This window comes from Anomalospiza imberbis, chromosome 2 (assembly GCF_031753505.1).
Source record: "Anomalospiza imberbis isolate Cuckoo-Finch-1a 21T00152 chromosome 2, ASM3175350v1, whole genome shotgun sequence".
NCBI lineage: Eukaryota > Metazoa > Chordata > Aves > Passeriformes > Viduidae > Anomalospiza > Anomalospiza imberbis.
In genome coordinates this window covers 25,065,248-25,088,968 of record NC_089682.1, presented here as the reverse complement: position 1 = coordinate 25,088,968, position 23,721 = coordinate 25,065,248, and the positions used below count along the sequence as shown (strand labels likewise).

Sequence of the window (23,721 nt, the reverse complement as noted above, 5' to 3'; positions counted from 1 at the left end):
AACATAGAAATACTCTAGATAATGTGAGCATGACAGTTTAGCTTATTCGTTAGTGAGAAGCATTATAGCACTGGTTTCTTGACTTTTCTTCAGTCCACGAGAGCTCAGTAAAAATTACGGAAGTATTACCAAGACTTTTATATGCAGATAGCTCAGATTTCTGACAGGAAGGTTTGGGTTTTTTTTGTTGGGATTGATCTGCCTTCATGTAAGATATTACGCTGAAGTTCACATTAATGTGTGCAATTTCCGTTAAGATAGTTTTTTTTTCCCTGCAAGATAAGCTATTCTGTTGCTATTGTGGCTACAGAAACCTGGGTACAGTTATGTCAAGTGGAGAAACCAAAGTGTTAGAAGTGGAGCTTGGCCAGAGTTAAATACAGTGAAAGAAACAATTATATCCCAAATATAGTAGTCTTACTATATTAGTTCTGATGGTTACTCCAGATGTCAGTGGTGGTGATCTGTAGGGGTGCTGTACTTGATCTGGCAATAGTTTTTTACTATATACATGATGAGAGGATTGTTTATTGCAATGTTTGCTCTAGCCTGCTGTGTTGATTTGGGGTTTGTTAGCTGGTTTCTGTCTTCAGTAAAGTTGTTCATAGACAAACTGGTACCTAGTAGCCTCTGGACAGAAAAACCCAGGAGGTAGTTGTGGTGTGGCCCAGAACATGTTCAGGTTGATCAGAAAAGTTTTCTAATGTGTGTCATGCACTACTCATTACAAGAGATATCTCATGGCCTGGAGGCTTGACAAACCATGGAAGAGCTTTGGTAATCATAACTTAGGGAAAATATTACTCATCAGCTTCATTCTGTTTTGCTTGATTAGGCTCATATATGTTGGATAAATTTTCTTATAAAAAGGGAGAAAAATCTAAGTTTGAAAAGCTTTTTTGTGAAGCTCATTTAAACTGTTTTTGTGCACTTAAACAGTTCCTTAATCCAGAAGATTTTATGTCTGAGTAAACACACCAAGTTATTTTTGACACCAGAAAAACCCCAACAAAACTGTGTAGTTCGATTAGTGTCCCTATTATGGGAAAATAATGAAACCATCTACTACTTACAGTCCTTTCATTCTTGATTTTTGCCCTGCTTTTGGCACAAAAGTACCTTAACATTAATTTACTTCTTCATTTTTATTTCCAAACTTCCACTGTCCATGCTTTTTTTACTGAACAGCTTGAACTTTCTTTCAAGTTCGGCACATTTGAGAGAAGCCTGCTTCCTTAATTTCTCTAATTCTAAGCTACCTTTGACTTTCATTTGCTATGTGGAGGAGAAATAATATCATTTTATTTGCTACTAGAGTCATCTTGGTGGATATATGTGCTGCAAGGTTTTATCTTTTCAAGTCAGAGTTTGCTCTGAACCTGTCTTCAGCAGTTTTCCATTACACTTTCTTCATTGTTAGCAACTTTATTTAGTAATTCTTGCTCTGTTTCTAGAAACAAGAAATTAACAGCGATGATAGTTCTCATTGTCATATGGTTGGCTAAGTAACTCTTACATTCTCTTTGTGTTTAAAGTGGCTGCAGTACTATAAAGATGCTTTATTTGGAATTAAATTTCACTAGTGATCTAGGAAATACTTTCATTTTAGTAGGAAAGGTCTTTTCTGTTATGCTGTATTGCAATCAGACTGTTGTTTCAAGAATTACCACAGTCTTTCCTACCTTCCCTTTCTGAATTGTTATTAGGAATCACTTCTTGAATAATGAAATATGAATATAAGAATATTGTTGCTGGAACCAGGCCAAGTCAAGCCTCTATTGATCAGTGAAAAGTTTACTTGGAAATGTGAATATTTTGTACAAAAGGTACTGAAAATGAAGTGCACTGTTTGAGCTCTTTAGTAAAGCATATAAATGGGAATACAGATAGAACAAAAAATCCTGATGGTGATGTTTGTGTCTGCCAATGTTTGCTCATTCAGGAGTTGAAGTATCTAGGAGCTAATTATAGCTGCATAATTCATAGTGAACCTTGATTTTCCTGTGGAGAAAGTGGCTTCACAAAACAGAGTCCTTCTGTTCAGTATATTCTCTTGTTAGGATTTTGGATGATGTTCACAGGAACTCTACCACTGGTTTTAAAAGTGTAAAATAATTTCAGCTGCCAGATGCTTTTTTTTGTGAAATAAAAACTTGGCACCAACTTGTGCTTTTGTAGATGCCCAGTGTGTAATTCTAGCATGAATTTGTATAGCTGTCCCAGGAGTGACACACATCTGTTTAGTTAAGATTATTTTTCTCTTGATATCTGGATAAAAAAGTTTGAAACAATTTTATAACTTCTGTATTTGGACACCAAAGGGTTAAAACACTTAAAGTTTAGTATTTTAAAATAATTTTGCTTTAGAAATTTTAGACTAGTATACTACTGTTTATATAGGAAACGATTTTTCTCACTGTGGGCATTTTAGTGTTCTGATCTTTATTTTTCTCTTTCTTCCTTTGTTTTGTTTTAATCCTTGTATCTGCTAATTTTTGTATATAGGAATAGCTACTAATTCTTTTGAGATGCAGCCTACTAAATTTAAAGTAATTGAAGCCATGAGTTGACCGGTAACTTTAATCCATTCTATATAAATTTCAGTGAAGAACTGAAAAATTGGTTTCAGGATGAAAGTTATAATGCTTTTAAAGGCATAAAAGGCTTAGTATCTTGTTGTTAAGGTGGTCACATGATAATGGCTTACATATTGAATAATGTGCTACAGCACTTTATGTATGTTAATGTACTTTTAATCTTAATGTTGCCTGCAAATATGTGATCCCTTATGATATAAGTTTCCTGTTTATGCACCATTGCCCGTTTAAATCAAACAGAAGATTCTGAAACTGTAAAAACTACACATGTCAATGTTTTACAGCTACGTAATTCGAATTGACTTGATTTTTTCAAGTAATCCTAGAAAGGGGGAGCATTCCATATAGAAACTGCTGAAACTGCCACAGGTGCTTCTCCGAAAACCTTACAGTTGTGGCATTGAATGTTCAGTATCGCTTCCTTTCTGCACACAAGGCATACTGTTGAGGTATTTGTTGCGGTGATTGGTTTTAATGCTAATCTAGGAATTCAGATATAGAATCTATAGATTTGCATGCTCTGCTTACCCTAATTTACAATTATCTACATTTTTATTTGTAAACTAACAATAGATAAGTTGAGATCAGTAATTTTTAACAGATATTACATTGATATACGAAAACTGTGGTTTATTTTCTTAGATTGTCGCATGGCATTAACAAAAACACAGTAAGCTGTAGGTGCTGTAATCACTATTTCAAATTAAACATTCCAGGAGATTTTTTTTTGCATATATGATTTTCAAAAATATTTATTGTTGAATTTTTGTGTAGCAGATGTTTGTTTTGTTTTTCAAGGTATGTGACATTATAAGTTGAAGACAGTGTATTTCTAAGATATTTCTATGTTAAAAAGAGATAGAAATCTACCTGTTTTTTTCTGCCAATGAATATGAAAAATTAACAATTGAAGCAACTTAGAAGCAATTTTTTTGAAGTAAATTAAATAGCATTTATAATTCAATATGAGAAGTACAAGTCTTTCTTTTCTTTCTACAGATCTTTCAAAGAGTAAATTCTGTACGTAACACTGAAGTAAATCTTCCTTGCATAAAGTCATACTTAAACCTTAAACAATTCTAAATTTTGAGTGTTTTGTTGTGGTGTTGGTTTTTGCTGGTTTGGTTTTTTTTTTTTTTTTTTTTTTTTTTACTTTCTATGGGTTAGACATAGTGGAAGCATCTTGAATATTTTATAAAAGCTTGCCTCATTTTTTTCCTTCCTTTAGTAAGCTTCTTAAATTAGGTTGAAATAATAAAAAATTTCCTCCTAAATAAACCTAAGCTGAAAATTAAATTCGTGTTTCTGTACACCAATCCTTTTTAGCCAGATAATGCACTTGTCTCTTGGTTTAGAGCAACAATTGAATATCATTCACAGCCAACATTTTTGAAAAAGCATTTCAGAAGAAGGAAATACTTAAACTCATGCTTCATCAGTGTCCTCTTTAGAGCTGCTTTAATTGGGTACCAGGACTCTCAGATGAACTGGGCATTTAGAATGGGAGTTCAGATGATGTCAACCCAGAGGGAGAAGAATGGATCCTAAAAAAAAAAGTCCTCTTCATGCCAAGATCAGTCAGTTTTGAAGACTGCCTGTGGACATCACTTGATGGAAGAAGAAAAACATGTTATAAGAGTGTTTTAAGCACTGTAGGTCTGTGAATAAATGCATATGCAAAAGTCAGAGCATTAACTCAATATCTCATTGTGTGTTTTGAGTTTATTTATTGAAAACACCTGTCTCTACAGAGTGTGATAAGCAAGTGTCATATGTCAGAAAACTTCAAGATCACCTACTCATCCGTATTCGGACTTTCATCGTCTTTTCTCATGGTTTTTTTTCCTATTTAGAATAACATTATAATATGAAAATGTATCCTTCCTTACATTTGGCTTTCTTGTTTTGTGTTGGAGTTAGCATCTTATACTTCTGTACTTTTAAAAAAACAAGATGTTTTTATTCCCAGCTCCTGGATTTTAGCCTACAAGAAGGCTGAGGGTAAATAATACCGTGCTTCATTATTTTAATTTGTTTCTAGTTATAAGAATTACATAGAAACAGTGAATAAAGTATATAGCAAACAATTGCTGCTTAGTAAAAAACAGGACTCAGTCATTTTTCAAATATGTGAGTTGCCTTGGAAAGGATGCAAGATACGTGTTTTCTAAACATGGAGTGAATTGACTTTCTGATGACTGCCTTTAGCCGTGGGCAATGTTAAGTAAGGAATTTTTCTCCTGTTTGTCAGTTTGTGCCTTCATGTATATTCCTGTCTGGAGCAGGTGCCAAAAAAGGAATGACATTTTCAGAGCTTTTGTTTTCAGTGTCCTTTCTTCAGTTTTTCCACCTGTTCCTGTAGCTAGACTGACATTCAGAGTTGTCTTAAGTTTTTGACTTTTTTCTCTTTTACTGGAGAGAGAAGGAAATAAGTTTTTGGAGCACTGCTCTCTGATTTGACAGTTACTAGGCCAGCCTTCAGAAAATTCTGCATCAAGTCAATCAATACTGTTTAATAAAGGCTGACTAAAGATAAAATGTGTCACTCTCCAAGACTTATTCTGATTTTCTTACTTACATCTTCCTTCCATCTTTCCACACCTTCCTTGCTGCTGGCTTCTTCTTTCATAATGAATTCATGTGAAAAATGCAGTGTTTATGACCTGCTATTTGTCTTGTTTCAGCTAGAAGCCTAGCTGAGAGCCAAAGCTTGAAAAGAAACGTAAGCTTTTCCTGAAGTTTGGCATCTTCGTCACAAAACAAATTTTTTTAAAAGCTGATAATAACAAAAATCCCTACAAAACAAAGTATAAAACCTGCTGTGAATTTCTGTACTCATTTTTTTAATTCTGAGTAATGCAGTTGCAGAAATAGACCTGTCATATTTGCTGTATGATTAGCAGTAACAAAAGGATAGTTTGCCTGAAGATTTAATATCAGTGTGTTGCAAGTTTCTTGGAGCTTCCACTGTTTCAAGGTGTTTAGGAAAAAAGATCAAAGCTGAACCAGAGGGATTTTTAACTAACTAAAAAAAGCAGAGGTTGGGTGGAAAAGAAGATTTTTTTTCAAGACCCATGGCATTGAGATAGTTCTGTCCATATTGTCCCCTGTTTTTTCCAGTGTTTTTCTTTTGCAGCCCAGGTCTTGAAGTTACTTTTGGTTGTAATATCCTTTATCAAGCCTTTTCCTTTATGTCAGCACCTATGATAAATGAAGTACTTTTCAAGGGACACCTAATAACTGAAATAGCTGTAAATTTACTTTGATATAGTGATTATCTCTGAGTTCCCTGCTTGTTCATATTTCTTCAATTTTTTTAGCCACACATTCCATGTCACGTGGCTACTACAGTTTGTAGCCAAATTAATCACATACTATTCCTCCTCCTTTTCATTTATAGTCAGTTTACATAGAATTGCAGTTCATAACCAGGAGCTGACAGGGATTACACATCAGAGATTGAACTCCTCTTATGTGTGTTTGGGACAGTGAACCATTTCTATTTTCATCCACATTATCTAGTCTGTCTACAGTAATGACACTTAAATTCTTAGCTCCTGGGATATGCTGAGGCAGATGCTTCGCTGCCAGACATGGGCAGCAGATTTAGTATTAGATGTGTTCCTAGTTCCTTGTAATTACAGCTGTAACAGGGTGGTTCCACTCTTAAGTTCAGATTGGCGCTTTTAAAGGATGGTCTAGCTTTTTAATTCATTCAAGCACTCCAGGCTTTCTGGAAGGACTCTGTTACACTATTTTTCTCTTACAGACTCAGAATCCTTACAGTCATTGACAATATTTCTAAATTATTTTGAAACTACATAAGTTATTCAAGTCTGGTGATACTCTGTGATATCTGTTAAGAGTATTTTCTTTCCTATTTTGTTCCTATTTACATTAGCAGGTTTTTTTGATTACTTGCATTTTGTTGTGATAGGCTGATGTAGCACACCTAGCTCTTGCTGCCTTTTGTGTTCCCACTGACAGATTTTTTCCTCCTAGAGAAAGCTAGAGAATTCAGCTAAAGAAGTAGGTGTTTTTTATCTTTCTAGCCTGTTTTTGAGAAAGTGATGGAAGGTTTCTTCAAAATTTGTCAGATTTTCCTTTACTGCATCCTGTTAATACTGGAATGCAGGTAGTATAACAGAAATTTGAAAGTGTATGAAAGTGCAAGAATAACCAGGCATTGATTAAAGTCATGGACATGGACAACTGGATATAGAAAAAATACTCAAATTAGTGTTCCCACTGTAAGTGAGCAGAGAGAACATCTGTGTCGTCTTCCATAACATTTGTTCAAACAGTTTCCAAAATCATCTGGAACTTAAAATCTCCTCTTATTTCACTTAACTTTTTTTTTTTCCTTTTCATTACTAACTTGAAGGTTAAATTCAGATTCACACCTTTAAAAGAGGTGATTCTAAACTTCAGAAGCAAGAATGTTAAATCCAGTAGGCTTGAGTCCCTTGAAATCTATGCAGTGCTTCCAGAATATTTCTGTAAAACAAGCACATCTTTGTCTACCTGTTAAGAGTAATATTAGTTCAGGAAGAGGTAGGAATAGGACAGATCTTTAAAATATCAAAGATCACTACATTTTAAAGTTTTGCAACCTCTAACTCCTGTTTATTTTTTTCTGGAAAATTTAGTTTTTCTTTCCCAGAGTTTGGTTGTGTAGCTTTACACAATTTGATCTTAGTGTATAAATCTCCAAATGCCTCTGGCATCTTACATTGATGACCCTTTGGAAATTGGTGACTTAACTGTAGTCTCCTACAGTCAATTTTGAAAACTAGAGTTGGTGTTCAGTAATACTTGCTAAGTAATAGAATTACTGACTCCTTGAACTTCTCCTAAATGAGATGGCCATTCAGTACCATATTGGTTTTGTCATTTTTATCTTTGTGTAACTTTGTTTATTTTGCTCTTGCTTAGATTTCTTCTACTGTTCTTTTGGGGCTTGGAAATTTAAAAATGTATCAGAGAACTGAGCTTTTCTTCTTGAACAGAACACATATTTTAAAATTTCTGTTTCCTAAGCTGTAGTTTCATTGTTCTACATCCTCATGTTGCACAAGTAAATCGGAATTGCTAAAGGAGTATCAAATATTTGTTGCTTAGCAGTAGCTTCAACAAGTCATCTAGTTCATCAGGAGAAAGGGTTGACAGTAGAATTTCTGATATCATAGGCAGCTCTTACAATGAGAAGAGATCCCTCTCAAGATTCAGCAACGTTTATACTCTAAAACTTTTGATGCTAACTTTAATTCTTCTTTGTTCATATTAATCCCATTCATATACTGCCTACACTGGATGCACAGCGCTTTGCAGCTGTCCTGTAGGTATTCAAAACTAATACCACCTCAAAGTTGCATTTCTTTTGACTTACTAGGTTTCTCAGTATTCTGAAGTATTATTTTCTAGAGCACTCTTGACTGCTGTTCTGTAGATTTTCACTAGTAGTCCGAGTAAATAATGATTTAGTACAGTGTGGAATTAAATTAATCCTGGTTTAGGTTATGGGTTTTGTGATTCTGTAGTATTTTGGCTGAGCCATTTATGGAAATAGTCTTGCTGTAATAGTTTCTAAAGGTTTTCTTGTTTATAGCAAGTAAGTTACAGTGATCTAGGAAGCATATCTGGGCTTTGTTCTTTGATTTCTTCTCATGAGCTGGAGTTTCAAGAGAATCTGATCTATTCATCTTCTCAATTCTTGTGTTAGCTGATCTGTTTCTGGATTTTTAAGTAATTGATTTGTCTAAATGTCTAAAGCCAAGAAACAAAAATTCCACTTTTCTTACTAGTTACTTCTCTCTGGAAAAATACTAGGAAAGAGTAATGGGCATCTTTTACATGACCATCTAGTTTTGTCATTCCTAGCCTTCTTGTCTCCAGTTTTATGCTCTTCCTGATGAAGTTAGCCTAAACTGCTAAGCACAAGATACCCTGTGTGTAAATGCATGTGATACAACACATTTTCAAATTAAATCTCTAGATCTCCTGATTTCATTCCTAACCTATTTGATGCACTAGAATATGCAAAATCCAGTGCCATTCTCTTGTGCACAGAAAAGTCTTGGTTGAAATTACCAAAGCAAGTCCCAGTACTTATGATGTCACACACTTTGAAATGAGAAACAAACCTGAAACAAAAGTATAAGCAAAGCATAACTAAGTATAGCATCTTTATCTATATTTTACTATATATGTATATATTTTGTTGTTAGGAAAAATAGTGATGTTGTTGTTACCTTAGAAAACAGAATGCCATGGACAATTGCAAAGTCATGTTAAGTTTGTTTTGAGTATTTGATCTTTTGCTCAAGTTAAATTAATAGATTGCAGAATAAACTGCAGAAGATGGTAAAATTCAACACTAAAATTAGTCTGAAGTTTATGTAAAGATCAGCTACTTCAGACTATTTTAGAATAAAGCATTTTGAAAAGTTTAAATAGGAAGATGGTTTAAGGCACATAGTATATTGATTTTATTTAAAAGTGTATTGTCTCCCAAATTTTGCTTAGAAGTGAGATATATGTGCAAAAAGTTAAGATAGTTATAAAACTAAGATTGATAACTAATTTCTTAATGGAAAATTTGCTAAGTGTATGTTTTCTCTCAACACCAGCAGATAGATAGTCAGTAAGGGCAGCAGCAGCAGCCAGCTAGCCTGATGAATGAGTGTAATCCAGTTTCTTTGTATTGTACAGCTTGAGAAATGCCAGTGGCCTGACAGCAGCAGACCTTGCACATACCCAGGGCTTCCAAGAATGTGCCCAGTTTCTCTTGAACCTCCAGAACTGTCACCTGAATCGTTTCTATAGCAATGGCACCTTAAATGGGGGTCATCAGAATGCAGGTCCCAATCCATTCAGTGGTGGGACAAGTCGAAAGAGATCCTTTGAAGATATGGAGTCTGCTGGAGTAAAGAAGGCTAGAACAGAAGGTGAGACCCCAGAGGTAAAAGGGATGGGTTGATACTGTTGCTGACAAAGGAAAATAAACGTTTTAAAGTCTTTTGGAGTGGATGTTGAGTATTATTGACAAATTCACATATCTAAATTACATATTCATACAAGAAGCAGATTAATACAATTATTCCATGCCACAAGATCCCAGTTCTCCCTGTCATCATGTTGGTGTGTTCAGAAATTTCTCTTTCCAGAAATTTCTAAAACTGCATGATGCTAAGAATAATTATGCAGAGGAATAAGAGCTGCAATTAACTTCTACTCCTTCCTCAGTTTCTTCAGCTTCAGGAGGGCCAAGTAATTCCATTGATTCACAGAGATGCTTGGATGTTCTGATGGTAATTTTCCATTCAGGGATTGATTCACAGTTCAGAAACTGCTACATAAGGTAGATGGAAGAAATTGAATGCGGAAGGGTTTCCCAAATCAAGAGGGGTTATTTTGTAAATTAATGTACCCTAAGTTTCCAGGATTGTTTTCCAAGGGGAGCTGCTATCTTACACAAGAGTGTAAGAACAGAATGAACCTTAAGGTTTCCTATCCAGCCTTGTATGTTGAGGATACTGTTTTGCCAGCAATGATGAAATAGTACAACCTAAAAATACTTTTTGGTAGCTCTGTGTAGAAATCTTTTTAGATATTAGATGTTTTTAGAAACACCTTGAGTAATATGATGGAGGAGAATTGTCTTCTTCCTTTCTATTGGTCATCCTACTAAATTCTTACTAAAAACAGGGGAGTAATTCTGCACTCAAACCTCCTTTTTCCTGATGATAGTAAAGGATGCTTTTCTTTAGCATCAGGAAAGGCTTTCATAGGTCTCCATTGAAGGGACTTTGTTCAGTTAAAGTTGACGTTCTAACATAAGTGACTTTCAGTGACCCAAATAGAACGGCCTTAAACAGTGCTTAATTCCAGAGAGCAAGGGGGGGAATTGAGACCTAAACCATGTTTCTAAATATGACATAGGCGACATAAATCACATCAATATCAACACTTGCTATCCAAACCCCGCTTCACGTCTACCAAGATCAGAGACCTTAACTGGGTACTCCACGGCCTGTCATGAACAGGATATGTTACTTCATGTAGCTGGTCTAAATGATACATTTCATTATGGAGAAGATTCCCTGTCCAATTAAATAGAAGACTTCAGAAATAAGTATTTCCTAAGCATCTACATAGAATAAAACTTGCTCAGTACACAAGTGTCTGTAACAACTGCAGAAAGATGTTTTCAGTCTTGGTCTACCAGGAGGCACTGCTTGTGAAGTCAAGGTAACTTTACTTGCATTTTTAAGAGTTGCCACATCTGAGTGTTCCTAAGCAGCTGTCTCTTTCAGAATATTCTCCAAGCTAGTCAATAAGCAGTGTTTTCCCACAATTTAGGGGAGTGGCATTGTATCTGCATTACCTTTCACTGTACAGAGTGGATCCAGCACCTAAGTTAGATTGAGCAAATAAACAGACAGTGCTTGAAGTGAACAAGTGCTCCTGAACAATTACAGGAATGTTGGAAAAGCAATCAGAGTAGATTATTTTTTAAATTGTTAACAATATGACTTTTTAAGACTTTCACAAACAAATGCAAAAGCTTTGCTGCTTTTGCTTGAAGGTTTTTGGAGTAACTAAGAGATGCATCCCAGCTGTGGAAATTTCTAATCTGATGTGTTTGACCTCAAAGACATCAGCACCAGTAATAACTATTGCATTGATGCAAAAAGTCTTTTGCACTGAAAATGAGTCACTGTTCCTGAGGCATTTTGGTAAACAACAAATAGATATAATAATAATAGAGCTGAGTAATGAGTTTTCAGTACATGTTTGTACTTAGCTGGCCTTTTTACAGAACAAGCCCAGTTTTGTGTTATTTTTAAAACTTCACTAAAACCACACTGGTCTGTTGTCCTTTAAAGACTATTTGCGCTGGAGATTCCAAATGTTCAGAGAGTGAAGCCAACCTGTATTTGCAGGGAAAAGTCAGGTTTTGATATCCATACCCCAGACTGGAGCAATCACTGCTTTGAAGCTACTTACTGCAACAACCTACGTCCCTTACAAGAAGCTGTGAGCACTAGAGTTGAGAGAAGATGAATGCTTAAGTTATGCCTGGAGTAACTAAACTGGGCAGTGGATGGGCATTACTTGTAATTGTTTATAAGCACACAGGTGTATCTGCTAACAGGTGCATAGTATTTTAAAAAAGCCTTAAACCTCAAAATTAGGTAAGGCTGATACATGATACACTGTGATAGAAACTAATTACTCATCATTGTAATTAACAGAAGTAAATTGGTGACCACTTTCAGAATATATGCCAAATAGTTTTTAATTTGGATTTAGAAACATAAACTGAATTTTATGTCCATCTTTCTGAAATCAATTCCAGAAATTTCATCCTGCTTCCTGGGAACGTCAGCAGAACATGGTGCAGAAGTTCAGTGATGATGATGATGCACACTGGGTGAACTGGTCACACAGCTGTGTTCGTGGCAGTCATAATCCTGACCCCTCTAGTCCTGCCCTCAGCAGGTTGACTTGTGCTCTGTTTGATCACACATCTCTGTCTGATGTGTGTGCTGCTTATAGCCAGTGTCTCAGTGTCACAAGCCTCAGCACAGATGCTTTGGGTGTTCTGTGTGAGGTGTGATGGAGGACATTCCTGGAACTGGACCCTGGAATTGGCCAACATGAAACTGCACTTACATATTCCTTTAAGTAACTAAAAAAAAAAAAAAAAAGTCTTCCTGGTTTAGGGTAATTTGAAGCCTGCTGATCCAAGGGCCCTGATGTCATTTAAGTCCTCAGTGATCTCTTTGGCTCTGGAACATTTCAGGACTTAAAGTTCTTTAAAAATTAGTAGCTTATGAAAATTTTAGTTGTGCCCAAGGTAATGGGAGCTGAATTGCAGTCCACCAAAGCAGACATTTACAACATAATCGTGAGAGCGTGTGCAGTGTGTGTAGAAAAGTGTGTTCATGTCAGTATGAGAGCAGGGCAGGGCCTGCTGGGATAGTAGTGGAGCAGTGCTCTGGATACGTACAAGAAGTAGTAGTGAAATCAAGTCTATCTTGCTTATTAAAGCATTCCCCCCAGCAGTCTAACCACTTGGTGGTTTCTTTCAGAAGACAGTTCTGCTTGTTCAGCTCTTGAAGAGATCACTGGAGCAGTCTGTGGATAAGGGTGGGGGTTTTTTTGGGACCTGGCCCTTGGGAGTGTAAAAGGGAGCAGTCTAAACTGACAGTAGACAAATGTGAGTTGAGCAATGTGCTGGTTTTGCCACATCGCCTGTAAAGCCTAAGTATGAGTAACTTAAATTTCTCTTCATTCAACCTATTTGTATATCAGACTAGTGACTTTAATATGTAGGTGCAAAGTCTGATAGGTACCCTGGTAATTTTCTGTTTTGCTTTAATAATCACAGTACTCATATTTTTGCTGGCTGAGTTTTCAAGTGCGCACTTATGACTAAACATGACTTTTTTTGTCAGCTTACAGCTTTGATGGCTTAATACCAATGCTGAATGGAGGAGCTGAGGATGATGCTGACAATATGCACGTTGATAGAGAGTTTGCTGTTGTATCAGGTGGGAGTGGACAGTTTCCTGTTAACTACAACAACATTCAAATGGTTGAAGACACCAAACAACAGGAGAGTACTTCTGTTGGACCAAAAGAAATTGAAATATACACTGTTTCTGCAATGCAAACTCCTTGTCGTTGCAAGAATCAATATGCGTTTTATTTTTAATTTAAATATAAAACTTAGTCCTTTATTTTTGCACATTGTTGTCTGGAGTCTTGGAAACTATTGTATTGCTGTAACACCCATTATATTGGGGGTTTAGTAGGTATCAAAAATTAGCTGTTTCATGCAATGTATTGTAATGGTGAAAGAGAAGGTTTATTAGTAATTTCTTAACATTTCAGGTAAACAAGTCCACAGTGGCTGTTCACTTTTAACCTGAGGCTTGTATTACGTTGTGCCTTGCTTCTAGTTGCTATAATTTTGAGTTAAAGGAAATTCAGAAATAAGTTAAATTATTTGTTTAATTTTGATGGAGTAGATAGAAAGAAGACTTGATAGGGAAGCATATTCTAGCTTTGAAAATAATATGTTGTGACAAAACTATATTCAAAATACTACAATAAATACTATAGAGAATAGTTTAGATGTACACCCTCTGTTCAGAACTTGCTCAGACACAATGACATAAGTGCAGGATCCTGCTGTGGGGTTTTTTATGTAAATAGAAGACCAGACATCACAGTTTTAATCTACTATTTTGAATTAGTCTACCTGGGAAAACAGATTTTGTGTTTTGTACCAATCATCATAAAACAGTCAAAATGTTATTTGGATTGGTCAATATTAATGCTCTAGATTTTTTAAGGGTTGCTCAGTCAAGATGCTTTTGGTGACAGGATGTGTATAGAGTTTGATTAAAACTGTCTTGGGTCAGCCTTTTTTGTACTTTGTAGGTTAAGACATAGAGTTACTACAGTAGTGCATTATTACATTCAGAAATTAATTTCCTATTTATCAATTTTTTCTGCCAGCAATATGTTTATGCTTTGTACCATGGATCCAATTCGACAAAGGAAATGATAATAATAGATACTTTAATATATTAGGAATAAATAGATATACATATATATAATCAATTCTTTAAAAGTAGAGTATGGTATTTTCCAGTGTTAATTACTAAGTGTTCTTATTTATGGAAAAATTATTTTCTTTCATAAATATATACTATTACTGTATTACTATAGGTGCTCATTTTTAACCAATAATAACATTCTATAAATATCACTAGATATCCATTACCTACTTTTGCATATTAACTAATAGAAGTGCCAGATTTATTAAACTTGATTTGGCAAAACCAGCCTATAATGGTTTATCTTTAAACAGTTAAAATTTTGCACTTTTCAGTTAATAAACACTACATGAAACTCCTTCTGTGCGTTTTTATCACTGAAGTATTAACTTTGATGTCGTGATGGATTTGTGGGGTTTTTTTTCCACTTTTAATGAGAATACATTGTTAGGAAGGTTGGCTGATGTGCTGATTTTAACCGATGTAGGGACTAAATGAGAAATTCCTGTTAGTACATCCAGGGAGTTACAAATTGGACACATTTCTTATGTAACATACTGGTGTCTGTGAAGTATCAGTGTTGTAATTCATGCCTCAAATAATAGCCATGCAAAAAACTGAAGAGAGAACCAAAACTCCAGATTCTTCCTTGTCAGACAGTGGTACTCATTATGTGTCACTTCAATGGGAACCCAGTGTTTTACAAATGTGGGAAGTTGCCAGCAGACTAAATTAACTGAATTAATTTGCATACACAGAGTAAATGCAATCCTGTTTTGCACATGGGTTTATGCGTTCATGGAGACATAAACATATGTGCATATATCCAAGGATAATCACAGAATGTAAAATCTTAAAATGTCACCACATAGCTCTGTAGTTGCTATGTTTGCCTTGCTCATCTTTACCAATATAGAAATAAATTATATTTTAAAGGCAGAATATATCTTGCATTTTTTGTGCTAGTACTTTTGAGTACCACTGCAAAAACATGCATTTCAGGCAGACTGATGAAATCTGTTCATGGAAACAAAACCTATTGTACTAATTACTAACTTCAAATGGGAAATTGCTTCAAAACCGTTGTCAGTGATTTTTGCATGCACATTTTTAGACTTTTTTTCCTACTACTATTTCTTAGTCTTCTGTGCACTCTGCTGTTGCTATTGTATGGCATTTTGCATGTGGATTGTACACATGCTGTTAAAAGCGTAGCATTAAATAGAAACCTTCCCAGTATGTTATCTAGCAAGCTGCTAGGTATATTGAAGTACTTTCTGAATAAAGGAACTTGGAAGCATTTTATATTAGCAATCCAATGTAGCATTTCTTTATTTGACTTACTTCAATGCATACTGTACTGTGATGAGTTACAACTAAAAATAAAAAAAGAGCCACATTTAAATTGCAGCTGAAAAATGGAAAAAAAACCCACCCTTTACCCTCTCACAGATATTCAGTTCTTGTATGTACATATGCTTCCATCCCAAGAAGGCATTACAGTTAAGGTGGAAAGATCACTTTTATTCCACCCTTGAAAACACTGCCCAGAATACTGTCAGCTCCACTTACTTCTTACAGTTAAATGAAAAAAAAAAAAAAATCTGAGAAGTTCACATTGTCTTTGCAAAGATTAATATGGACATATTTTCAAAACAAATGTGGATAGATAGTTGCATTTTCAACACAAGAATCCATGCCACAAATTTACTGGTCAGCTCTCATTACTTGGAACTACCTACATTGTTATAAAGAAAGGATAGATTTATTTTCAAAGCTGTGTATGGAAATATTTTTAAGTGAAGTATAGTGGAGACGTTTTGATGTATTTCGATTTATTCTTAATTGTTGGTGACAGGTGTATTTCTTAATGCAGATATGAATAGCAGTAGCTCCATATTGAATGCACTGACAAATGGATGTGCCATCAATGGACATTTGGATTTCACCGCCGCGCAGCAGCTCAGTGGGATGGATGCCAGGCGTGAGGAGTGCTTAGCATTAACACCTAACGGAGTAATTCCTGGAGTAACTTCTCCCAGTAGGCATCGGATCCATACCAGTAACGGCACCGAGGAACCAGAAAAAGCCATGAGTAATTCCACCGATATGTGTGGATCTCTGCACCTGAATGGAAGCCCGAGTAGCTGTGTTTCTAACCGGCCCTCATGGGTGGAAGACCCTGGAGACACTTTGCACTATGGACACTACCATGGTTTTGGGGATACTGCTGAAAGCATCCCTGAACTCAGTAGTGTTGTTGAGCATTCCAATTCTGTCAAGGTCGAACAGAGATATGACAATACTGTCCTAGGCACAATGTATTTGTACCACGGTTCCTAGATGAATGACATTTATATCAAACGCATACTGAAATTGCTACCAAATGAAACTGGGGGACAGAATCCTCACATAGCATTAAATTTGAAGATCGCAACTTATTGCTATTTTTACACTTTGTTTATATGAAAAGTAAACCTTTAATTTGATGGCCTTATACAATAGTTGTAGTTTGTTGCATGTATGGGGCTTATTTAGTGACAAAATAGGTGCTGTCATGATGGAATGTTGATTGGTTTTATTTTTTTATTATGGAATGTTCTGGTTTTGTATTTTTTTTCTAAGCTTGTGAACACTACCTTTCCCTTTTTAGAGCTGTTTTCCCTTTTATTAAAGCAATGTTTAACTAAATTTTGTGAAGAAAATGCTACATACGTGCATAACTTAGAGGTAAATTTTTTTCTTTTCTGTATCTTCTGCTGAAGCTATGGTAGCAATATCAATGCCAGCTCTCACTATGCAAGGTTGAAAGTGGCAATCTTCTGGAGCTTCTCTGACTTTATAGTTTGTACATTTGTTTAGTATAATTAGATGTTCATCTTTACATTTTTTGAACAAGTTGTTTAAAAATGCAGAGACAAATTTGGAAGAAGTTGCTGTTTCACTTTCTGTAGCGTAGAATTGCTTTTTGTTGTTGTTGGGCTCTTTGCATTACAGAGTGGGAACGTGGGCTGCCTTTGTTCGGTTGCAGTTGGGTGTGCCTCAGGTTAGCTCTGTGGTGGGTTTCTTGGGCTTCTCTCCTTTGTATGTGTGCTTGATGTTTTACCATAGCTCACAGACTGGAGGCATGTTGGCACTGTTGTGCTTTGTGCGCAGTTTAAAATTGCTGTTACTTGTTAGAGAATTTGCCAAGTCAAAATATTTGAGTTTGACTGTCTTGGATATTACATTTATTGTCTTTTTTTTTAACATATGCTTTGAAAATGTAATGTTGTGTACTCTTTGGGCTATGCTCATGGAAAATACATTGTATTTAATGCTTAATACACAAATCAAAATTCATATAAGTGCACTATATGAGCACTAATACTATAAGTTGCTGCTTGTGTTATAAGTGAAGAGTGGGGAAGAATATGGTAAATGAGATAAGCCCTCTGAATTGTGTTGATTTTTTTGTTCTTGTTTTGTTTAAAAAGGGATCTTTACAAGTTGGATTTAAAAAAAAATAAACATATTACATTGTATCTGAGTATTTTGTTTAGATTTTATTATTTTAGCAGTAAGTTGAGAAAGCATTCAATAGTTTATAAGTTACAATTCTCATAATCTTGCTCAGTGCTGCTGGTGAATTTCTTTTTGTCACTATATGAATGCAAATGGGAACAGCCCAAGAAGTTACCTTGATTGAATTACAGAAACACAAACTGGATATCAGGTGTATGACAAGTCACATCAGCCTTCAGCTTAAAAAATACTGGGTTAAAATATTGCCTGTCTGTAAATAAAAAAAAATATTACAGTCTCATTCAAACATTTTCAAGCAAAATGCTACTCATTGCAGAGAAATCAGTGTTTGAATTAGCCTTTACACTCTATGGTTCACTAGGCACAAGATGCTCACAGTGTGTTCAGATTGAGAGTAGGACTGGCAGGAAAATTGATTCTTTTGCAGACCAGCAAAACTTCTGAGTGCCTTCTGGAGACAAAACCAAAACAAAACAAAAAACAAAAATAACCACCAAAACCCATTGGTGAAAGCTGTGTCACCTGAGATGAGCTGCTCTGACATCCACATTGACCACTTGCTTGTGCTTGGACAGCTGTACCTGGGCCCTGGTTTTACATGGTTTAATTTACTGGTGTAGTGCCCAGCAGAGCACGTGCCATTGCCTTTGTACTGACAGGAGACAGTGGCTCTCATTTGCTGTAGCATTTGGGTTTTGGGATCTTGGTAGTATTTGCCAGGTTTGTTCCACATGCTTTCTTGTACTTCTTCAAATAAATCAAAGCAGCTCATACTAAGCACTTCCATCTTACTTTACCCCATTTTACCATGGCTATAAACTGATCCCGAGAGAGATTGCTTTGGGTACAACTAAGTTGGCATATGAGGGTGTAATGTTAGGTACACAATTTTAGCATTATAAGATTTATACTCTCTTCATAAGGCAAGATTTTTAAAATCTGTGTACTTTTGGTTTTCATTCACTTGCTCTTCAGACGTTTTTATCTAAAAATACCTTGGAAGACATTGTACTTCAAATTCAGAGGGAGAACTTAGAGCTTTATTTTAAAAAGCACTTCTGTGCTTGTGTGTTCAGCCATGAGCTGATAGAGAGATTTCAAGGTCTGTATCTGTTGTCAAGCCCATTGATGCCAATTGTTAAATTAGGATTGTGTGGAGAAGACAAGTGAGGGCCACATGATGTAAGTGCACTATGTGTGTCCCCCAGGTATCATTGTCTGCAGTTAATGCTGCAAAGGTAGAACTCGGTGACAGAGGATGACTCATGCAAGAGCTGAGGTGTATCAGTTTTAAAACATCAAATGAGGATAAGAATTTAAAGATGGCATTTTTGCAGGTGCTCTTTGAGGCAATATAATTATTTACTTCAAAAGCCATCTAAAGTCTTTTAAAATTATCCCATAAATTTTGAATGAAATATGAAATAGGGAATCACAGAATCCCAGCATGGCTGAGATTGGTGAATACATACCCAAGTGTATGCTGCTTTTGTGAGCCCATACCACACTCACAGGAAAAAAATTCTCATGCTTACTTGGAATTTTCTGGATTTCAGTTTGTCTTGTAATTTGAGATACATGTGAGCAATAAGTTACAAAAGTAATAAGCTCAGCAGTTCCAGCTACACTTCTGTGCTGAACTGGAAGTTAAAGAATTGTCAAGCATGGAATGAGTTCTGTCAGGTGCAGCTGTGTGTTTCCATACCACAGAATCATAGGATGGCCTGGGTTAGAAATGACCTTAAAAATCATCTACTTCCAAACCTCCTGCGGTGGTCAGGTACATGCAACTATTGATGCAGAGGCCTTGTTTTTAAATATCTTGCTGTTAAAGTGCAGAAGACTATCCTGGGGTTGCTGTGCAAGACCAGCTGAGGTAGTCTGAGAAGCCTGTCAGCGCTCACAAACCCTCCTCAGGCCTAAGTTACCAAGTCTCAGATTCTGCTGACAGCGGTGCTGAGCCTTTTGAATGAAGCCGTGCTTTGCAGTTCCTGAAGAGACTGCTGGGGTTTAAACACCTGGAGTTAAAAGTCTCACAAGCTCATTGCCTGGCAAGGGCAGTAGTATTGTAGGACTGTTCATACTTGGGCCTTTTGTCCAAGTCTCAAATTCTCAATACATCAAGCAAACTTTTTTTTTTTTTAGGTATTGCTTTGTCTTACTCTTACCTTGGTTCTGGAAATGGCTGTTCCGAAGCAAAGTTTTCTTTCCATCTGCCAGATGTAACTCGATAGCACCACTGCAGATGTCATATGGAGTTCACTAACTGGTTATTCTCACCATCTTCCTCATAATCTCTTTGACTCTCAATTTTGTGTGAAATTTCAGTTTATTTATTTCCGGCTGATGCAGATGTTTTTGCCCTAATTCCCCCTCAATGTAGCTCCTTTCCTATTTTGTTTTTCAAAACCATTTGCAGAGTTTTGGCAGAAATACAAGTCAGTACAGATTCAGGCATTATTTTGATACAGAATATTCCTGACTGAGTAGTTAAAATTAGCAACATTGGAAGAGGGAAGAGGGAAGTGTTACACTACTTCTTACGTAGTTAGAGTCCTTAATATTTTTAACAATCCTCTGATTCCAAATAAAATCTAGTCTAAACTTCTAACAGATGAAGGAAGGCTTTCATTTGAGATAGGTATTAGATTAAGATGAGCTGCTGCTTGGCTTCAAGAGCAGGTGCAAATAACTTCACACCCTGTGAACTTTCCTGGTTGCTGGTCTTGCATCTTACTGATCAAATCCTGATCCTTGCTCTGGCTCTTATTCAGTAAGCCGGCAAAAGACACTGTAATACAGTGTATTTCACTGCTTTAACAAACTCTTGGCCTCCTACAGTCTGAAACTGAACCCCACCTTCCTGTTTATATCCAAGTTACAAATCACTACGGAGTTTCTGTCATTCCAATTACAAATGTAATACATCCAAAAGAGCTGCCTCACAACACATGGAAGTAAGTCCTGAGCAGAAAACACACCTAGACAGAAAAGGATTCCTTGCTGTCCCATAAGGGAGAGCCTGCAGTACAGCTGCTGCCAGTCACACACACTTTCTCAGCTACAGCCTTGCACACGTCTCCACCTATTGTGTGTACTGCCACTTTGTCCCAGTCAGTGACAAACCACCTTCCCCAGCACAGAGCTGCCCAGTTTGTGTTCCCATGCTGACACAGCCAGTGCGCTGCCTCCTCTGTGGGCCCTGATCTGGGAATGCAGGGCAGCAGCAGCAGCAGAGGGTGAGATAGCTGGAGCACTCCTTCCTTGCTGGTGCCATTACATGTGACACACACTGCAGCTTCCCACTGACATATTCAAACCCTGATATATTTTCTCCAGACCAGTAACTAACCCACTGAAATTCTTTTTAAACATGCTTTTAGGGGCCTTTGTGACAAAAAACCCACACCTTCTCTGACACTCTAATAAGTAATTTTTTGAGTTTGGGGTGTTTTGTGGTTCTTTTTCTGTTATTTGCCCCTAAATCCAAGCATGGCTTTGTGTCAAAGTGCAGCTAAAATTAATTTCTTGCTGCTCCAGGGTGGACGTCCTGGATGCCATGTTTGGGGTCAGGTTACCTGGGATGGAGCAGTGTTGTGGATGTCCTGCAGGGACAAAAAGGAATAGAAGTGGCATCTTCCTGTGCTGCAATTAGGCTGAAGCATAAGAGGCAAGAATGGAAGATGGTACCCTGGGAGAATCCCATTTTGCTGCTGCTGCAGGACTGGGGAATACAGATTCACAGAGCTGAAATCCTTGAGACCCAGCAGAATCAGGCCAAAAAAAAAAAAAAAAAAAATCTTGTGTAAGCAGGATTTACTATTCCTGGCAACTGGTAACTACATTTCTGATGCATTGCTTAATGACTCCCAGACATTTCACACCTCTCCTTCCTTTCCCAGAGTTTTCTGTCTCATATTGGTGCCTGGTTGTTCACAGGCAAGGATCAAAAGAACTCTGGTTTAAGGCAGATGGTTTATTTTTAAAGCATATCTGGCTTTAATTTTTTTTTAATACAGTTCAATAATTTATAAAAGAGCCATCTACTTTTCTCTGTTATGAGCATTATCAATATCCAATTTAAAAGCTTGACCACTCTCAAAATCATACCCTACCCCCAAAAAGCATAATGAATGTTACCTGTGGTATGAGAATGAAAGCTGGACATCATCTCTCTCACTCACCAAAAAGCCTAAGTGTTGATGAGTTACTTCCCTTTGCTTCCTTGAGATGGAGCTGCACATACAGGACTTGATAACCATTTCCAGATCAGTAGGAATTAGGCTTAACTGACTGAAGTGCAATCAGGGGAGACACACATTTGACACTGAAGACAAATGCCCTGGCTCAGTCACTAATCTGAGCAGTGTTCCACAAGGGAAATAACCAACTACTTGAAGCTGAACACAAAATTAAGTTGCATAGTCTTAATTATATTTCTTCTTGCCAGCTAAAACTGTAAGTTAAAGGAGAAAAAAAAGTTTGTGTGAGTTTCTTTTGCTGCAAAGGCAGGATGTAATCTTACTGCAGAGGAAATACCACGTATTAGAAGAGTTCTCCGTTTGATGTTACTGAAGGCTCAAGTGCTGTTTGTAAGTGCTAGCTGGCAGCTCAGTCTCACCAAAACTACTTGTGCTTTCTTGTGGCAACCACAAACTTCATAGTGCCTGCAGGTTTTGTATGGGGGAGGAGAAGTTGAGGTTTATTTCCTTTATTCTCATTGTTTTTAAAAGGTGTTGTGAGTTGGATCAAGTGTCAGTGACATTAGCTACCTAGCTTAGAACCTGAATTTATTCTGCTTCATATTTGACACACAGTATAATACAAATGTTTTCTAAAAATCAGTACCAAAAAGGCAAATTATCAAAATCAGGCAGGTGCACAATGTAAGAAGAACCAAGCAAAAAGTATATGCATGATGTAGAAAAGCACTTACTTAAGTGGTAGTTTCTGAGATCAAGCAGTTGTTCCTACTATAAGATGTCCAACCAGAAAATCCTATCAATTCTAGGAAGCGTAAAATCCTTGGGATTTTTTTATATACAGTACATCTGATAAAATGCTTAGGGATTTATTTATTGGACTATATTCATAATTAATATTTCAAATCTGTATTTTCAGCTGAAATTCTAGTATTGATAAATCACAGAGGTGTTTTCCATTAGTTGATGGGTTGGACACTGTTTCACTGAAACTGTCACCATTTGCTAGATAGATCTTTACTCTTCATCTCGGAGCATCTTCCTGCAGGTACAGGTTGGCATTGCTGACAGTAATCAAGTAAAACATCGTTTATCACCCCTTTTTTGAATGCACAGCAATTCTCTACATGAGCAGTGCTGCCTCCATCAATAGGGGCAGCTGCCCTGTCACATCTAGTAGATGGCAGTTTTACAGAAGGCAAGAGTATTCCAGCTGCTCTTCTGGAGCTAAAGAATCACCATTGTCCATACTGGTGTGAAAAGGAGCAAGGATCTGAACTACAGTGGCAGCACCCACCTTCACATTTCCAAGGGCCTGCAAAGCCAGCTTCTCCTAACACGGGCAGCCCCTGCCATCAGCAGGGTGGAGTTGTGCTAGACCTGCCATGTGGCCTGCAGGGGCAAAGGGCTGGAGGATGAAAGGTTCCAGAGGGAAGGAAAGCAGAATGGCAGCATGACCCTCACCCTGGCAGATCCCTCTCCACACCAGGACCAGCAGCCCACCCAATCCCTGGTGCCAAGCCTTCCCTGCTGGGAATGGCACAGGCTTGGTGGGCACATTGGCTGCAGCAGCCCTGTATTCCTCAAGCTGTTGATAAGCTGCTCTGACCAGCACTGCACAGCCCCAACCAGATGTGTGCCAGCTGGATGCTCTGTAACCAGGTTAGCGTGGCACCAAGCCCAAAATAACAAGCTCTATTTATTAGGTCTTTGGTAGTCTGCCTGAGGTTAAGCCTGCCATGACCCCAATAGTAAAAGGCAGAATAGCTGAGGGAATAATCCTGCTGAATCCAGAGACCGGAGAATAGGATCATCCCTTGGACT

At 37.0% G+C, this 23,721-nt stretch overlaps 1 protein-coding gene and 1 long non-coding RNA gene across 4 annotated transcripts in view; one reads left to right on the top strand and one right to left on the bottom strand.

The window, feature by feature from the left end:
* ANKRD10 (ankyrin repeat domain 10) overlaps positions 1-17,699 on the top strand; it is a 37,224-nt gene extending 19,525 nt beyond the window's left edge. For 2 of the 3 annotated variants that reach the window (XM_068180162.1, XM_068180165.1), the window contains exons 4-6: positions 9,309-9,544; positions 13,061-13,156; positions 16,029-17,699. In XM_068180162.1, the coding sequence (XP_068036263.1) occupies positions 9,309-9,544; positions 13,061-13,156; positions 16,029-16,513 (817 nt within the window). In that variant the 3' untranslated portion in view covers positions 16,514-17,699. The remainder of the gene's footprint in view (positions 1-9,308; positions 9,545-13,060; positions 13,157-16,028) is intronic. The other variant, XM_068180164.1, reaches the window with a different exon arrangement.
* Positions 15,301-23,344, bottom strand: LOC137468427 (uncharacterized). Its single transcript, XR_010995931.1, has 2 exons — positions 21,836-23,344; positions 15,301-18,146 (listed from the first exon to the last, which is right to left on the bottom strand). It is a non-coding gene; the product is annotated as an uncharacterized lncRNA (long non-coding RNA).
* Positions 23,345-23,721: the final 377 nt, after the last annotated feature.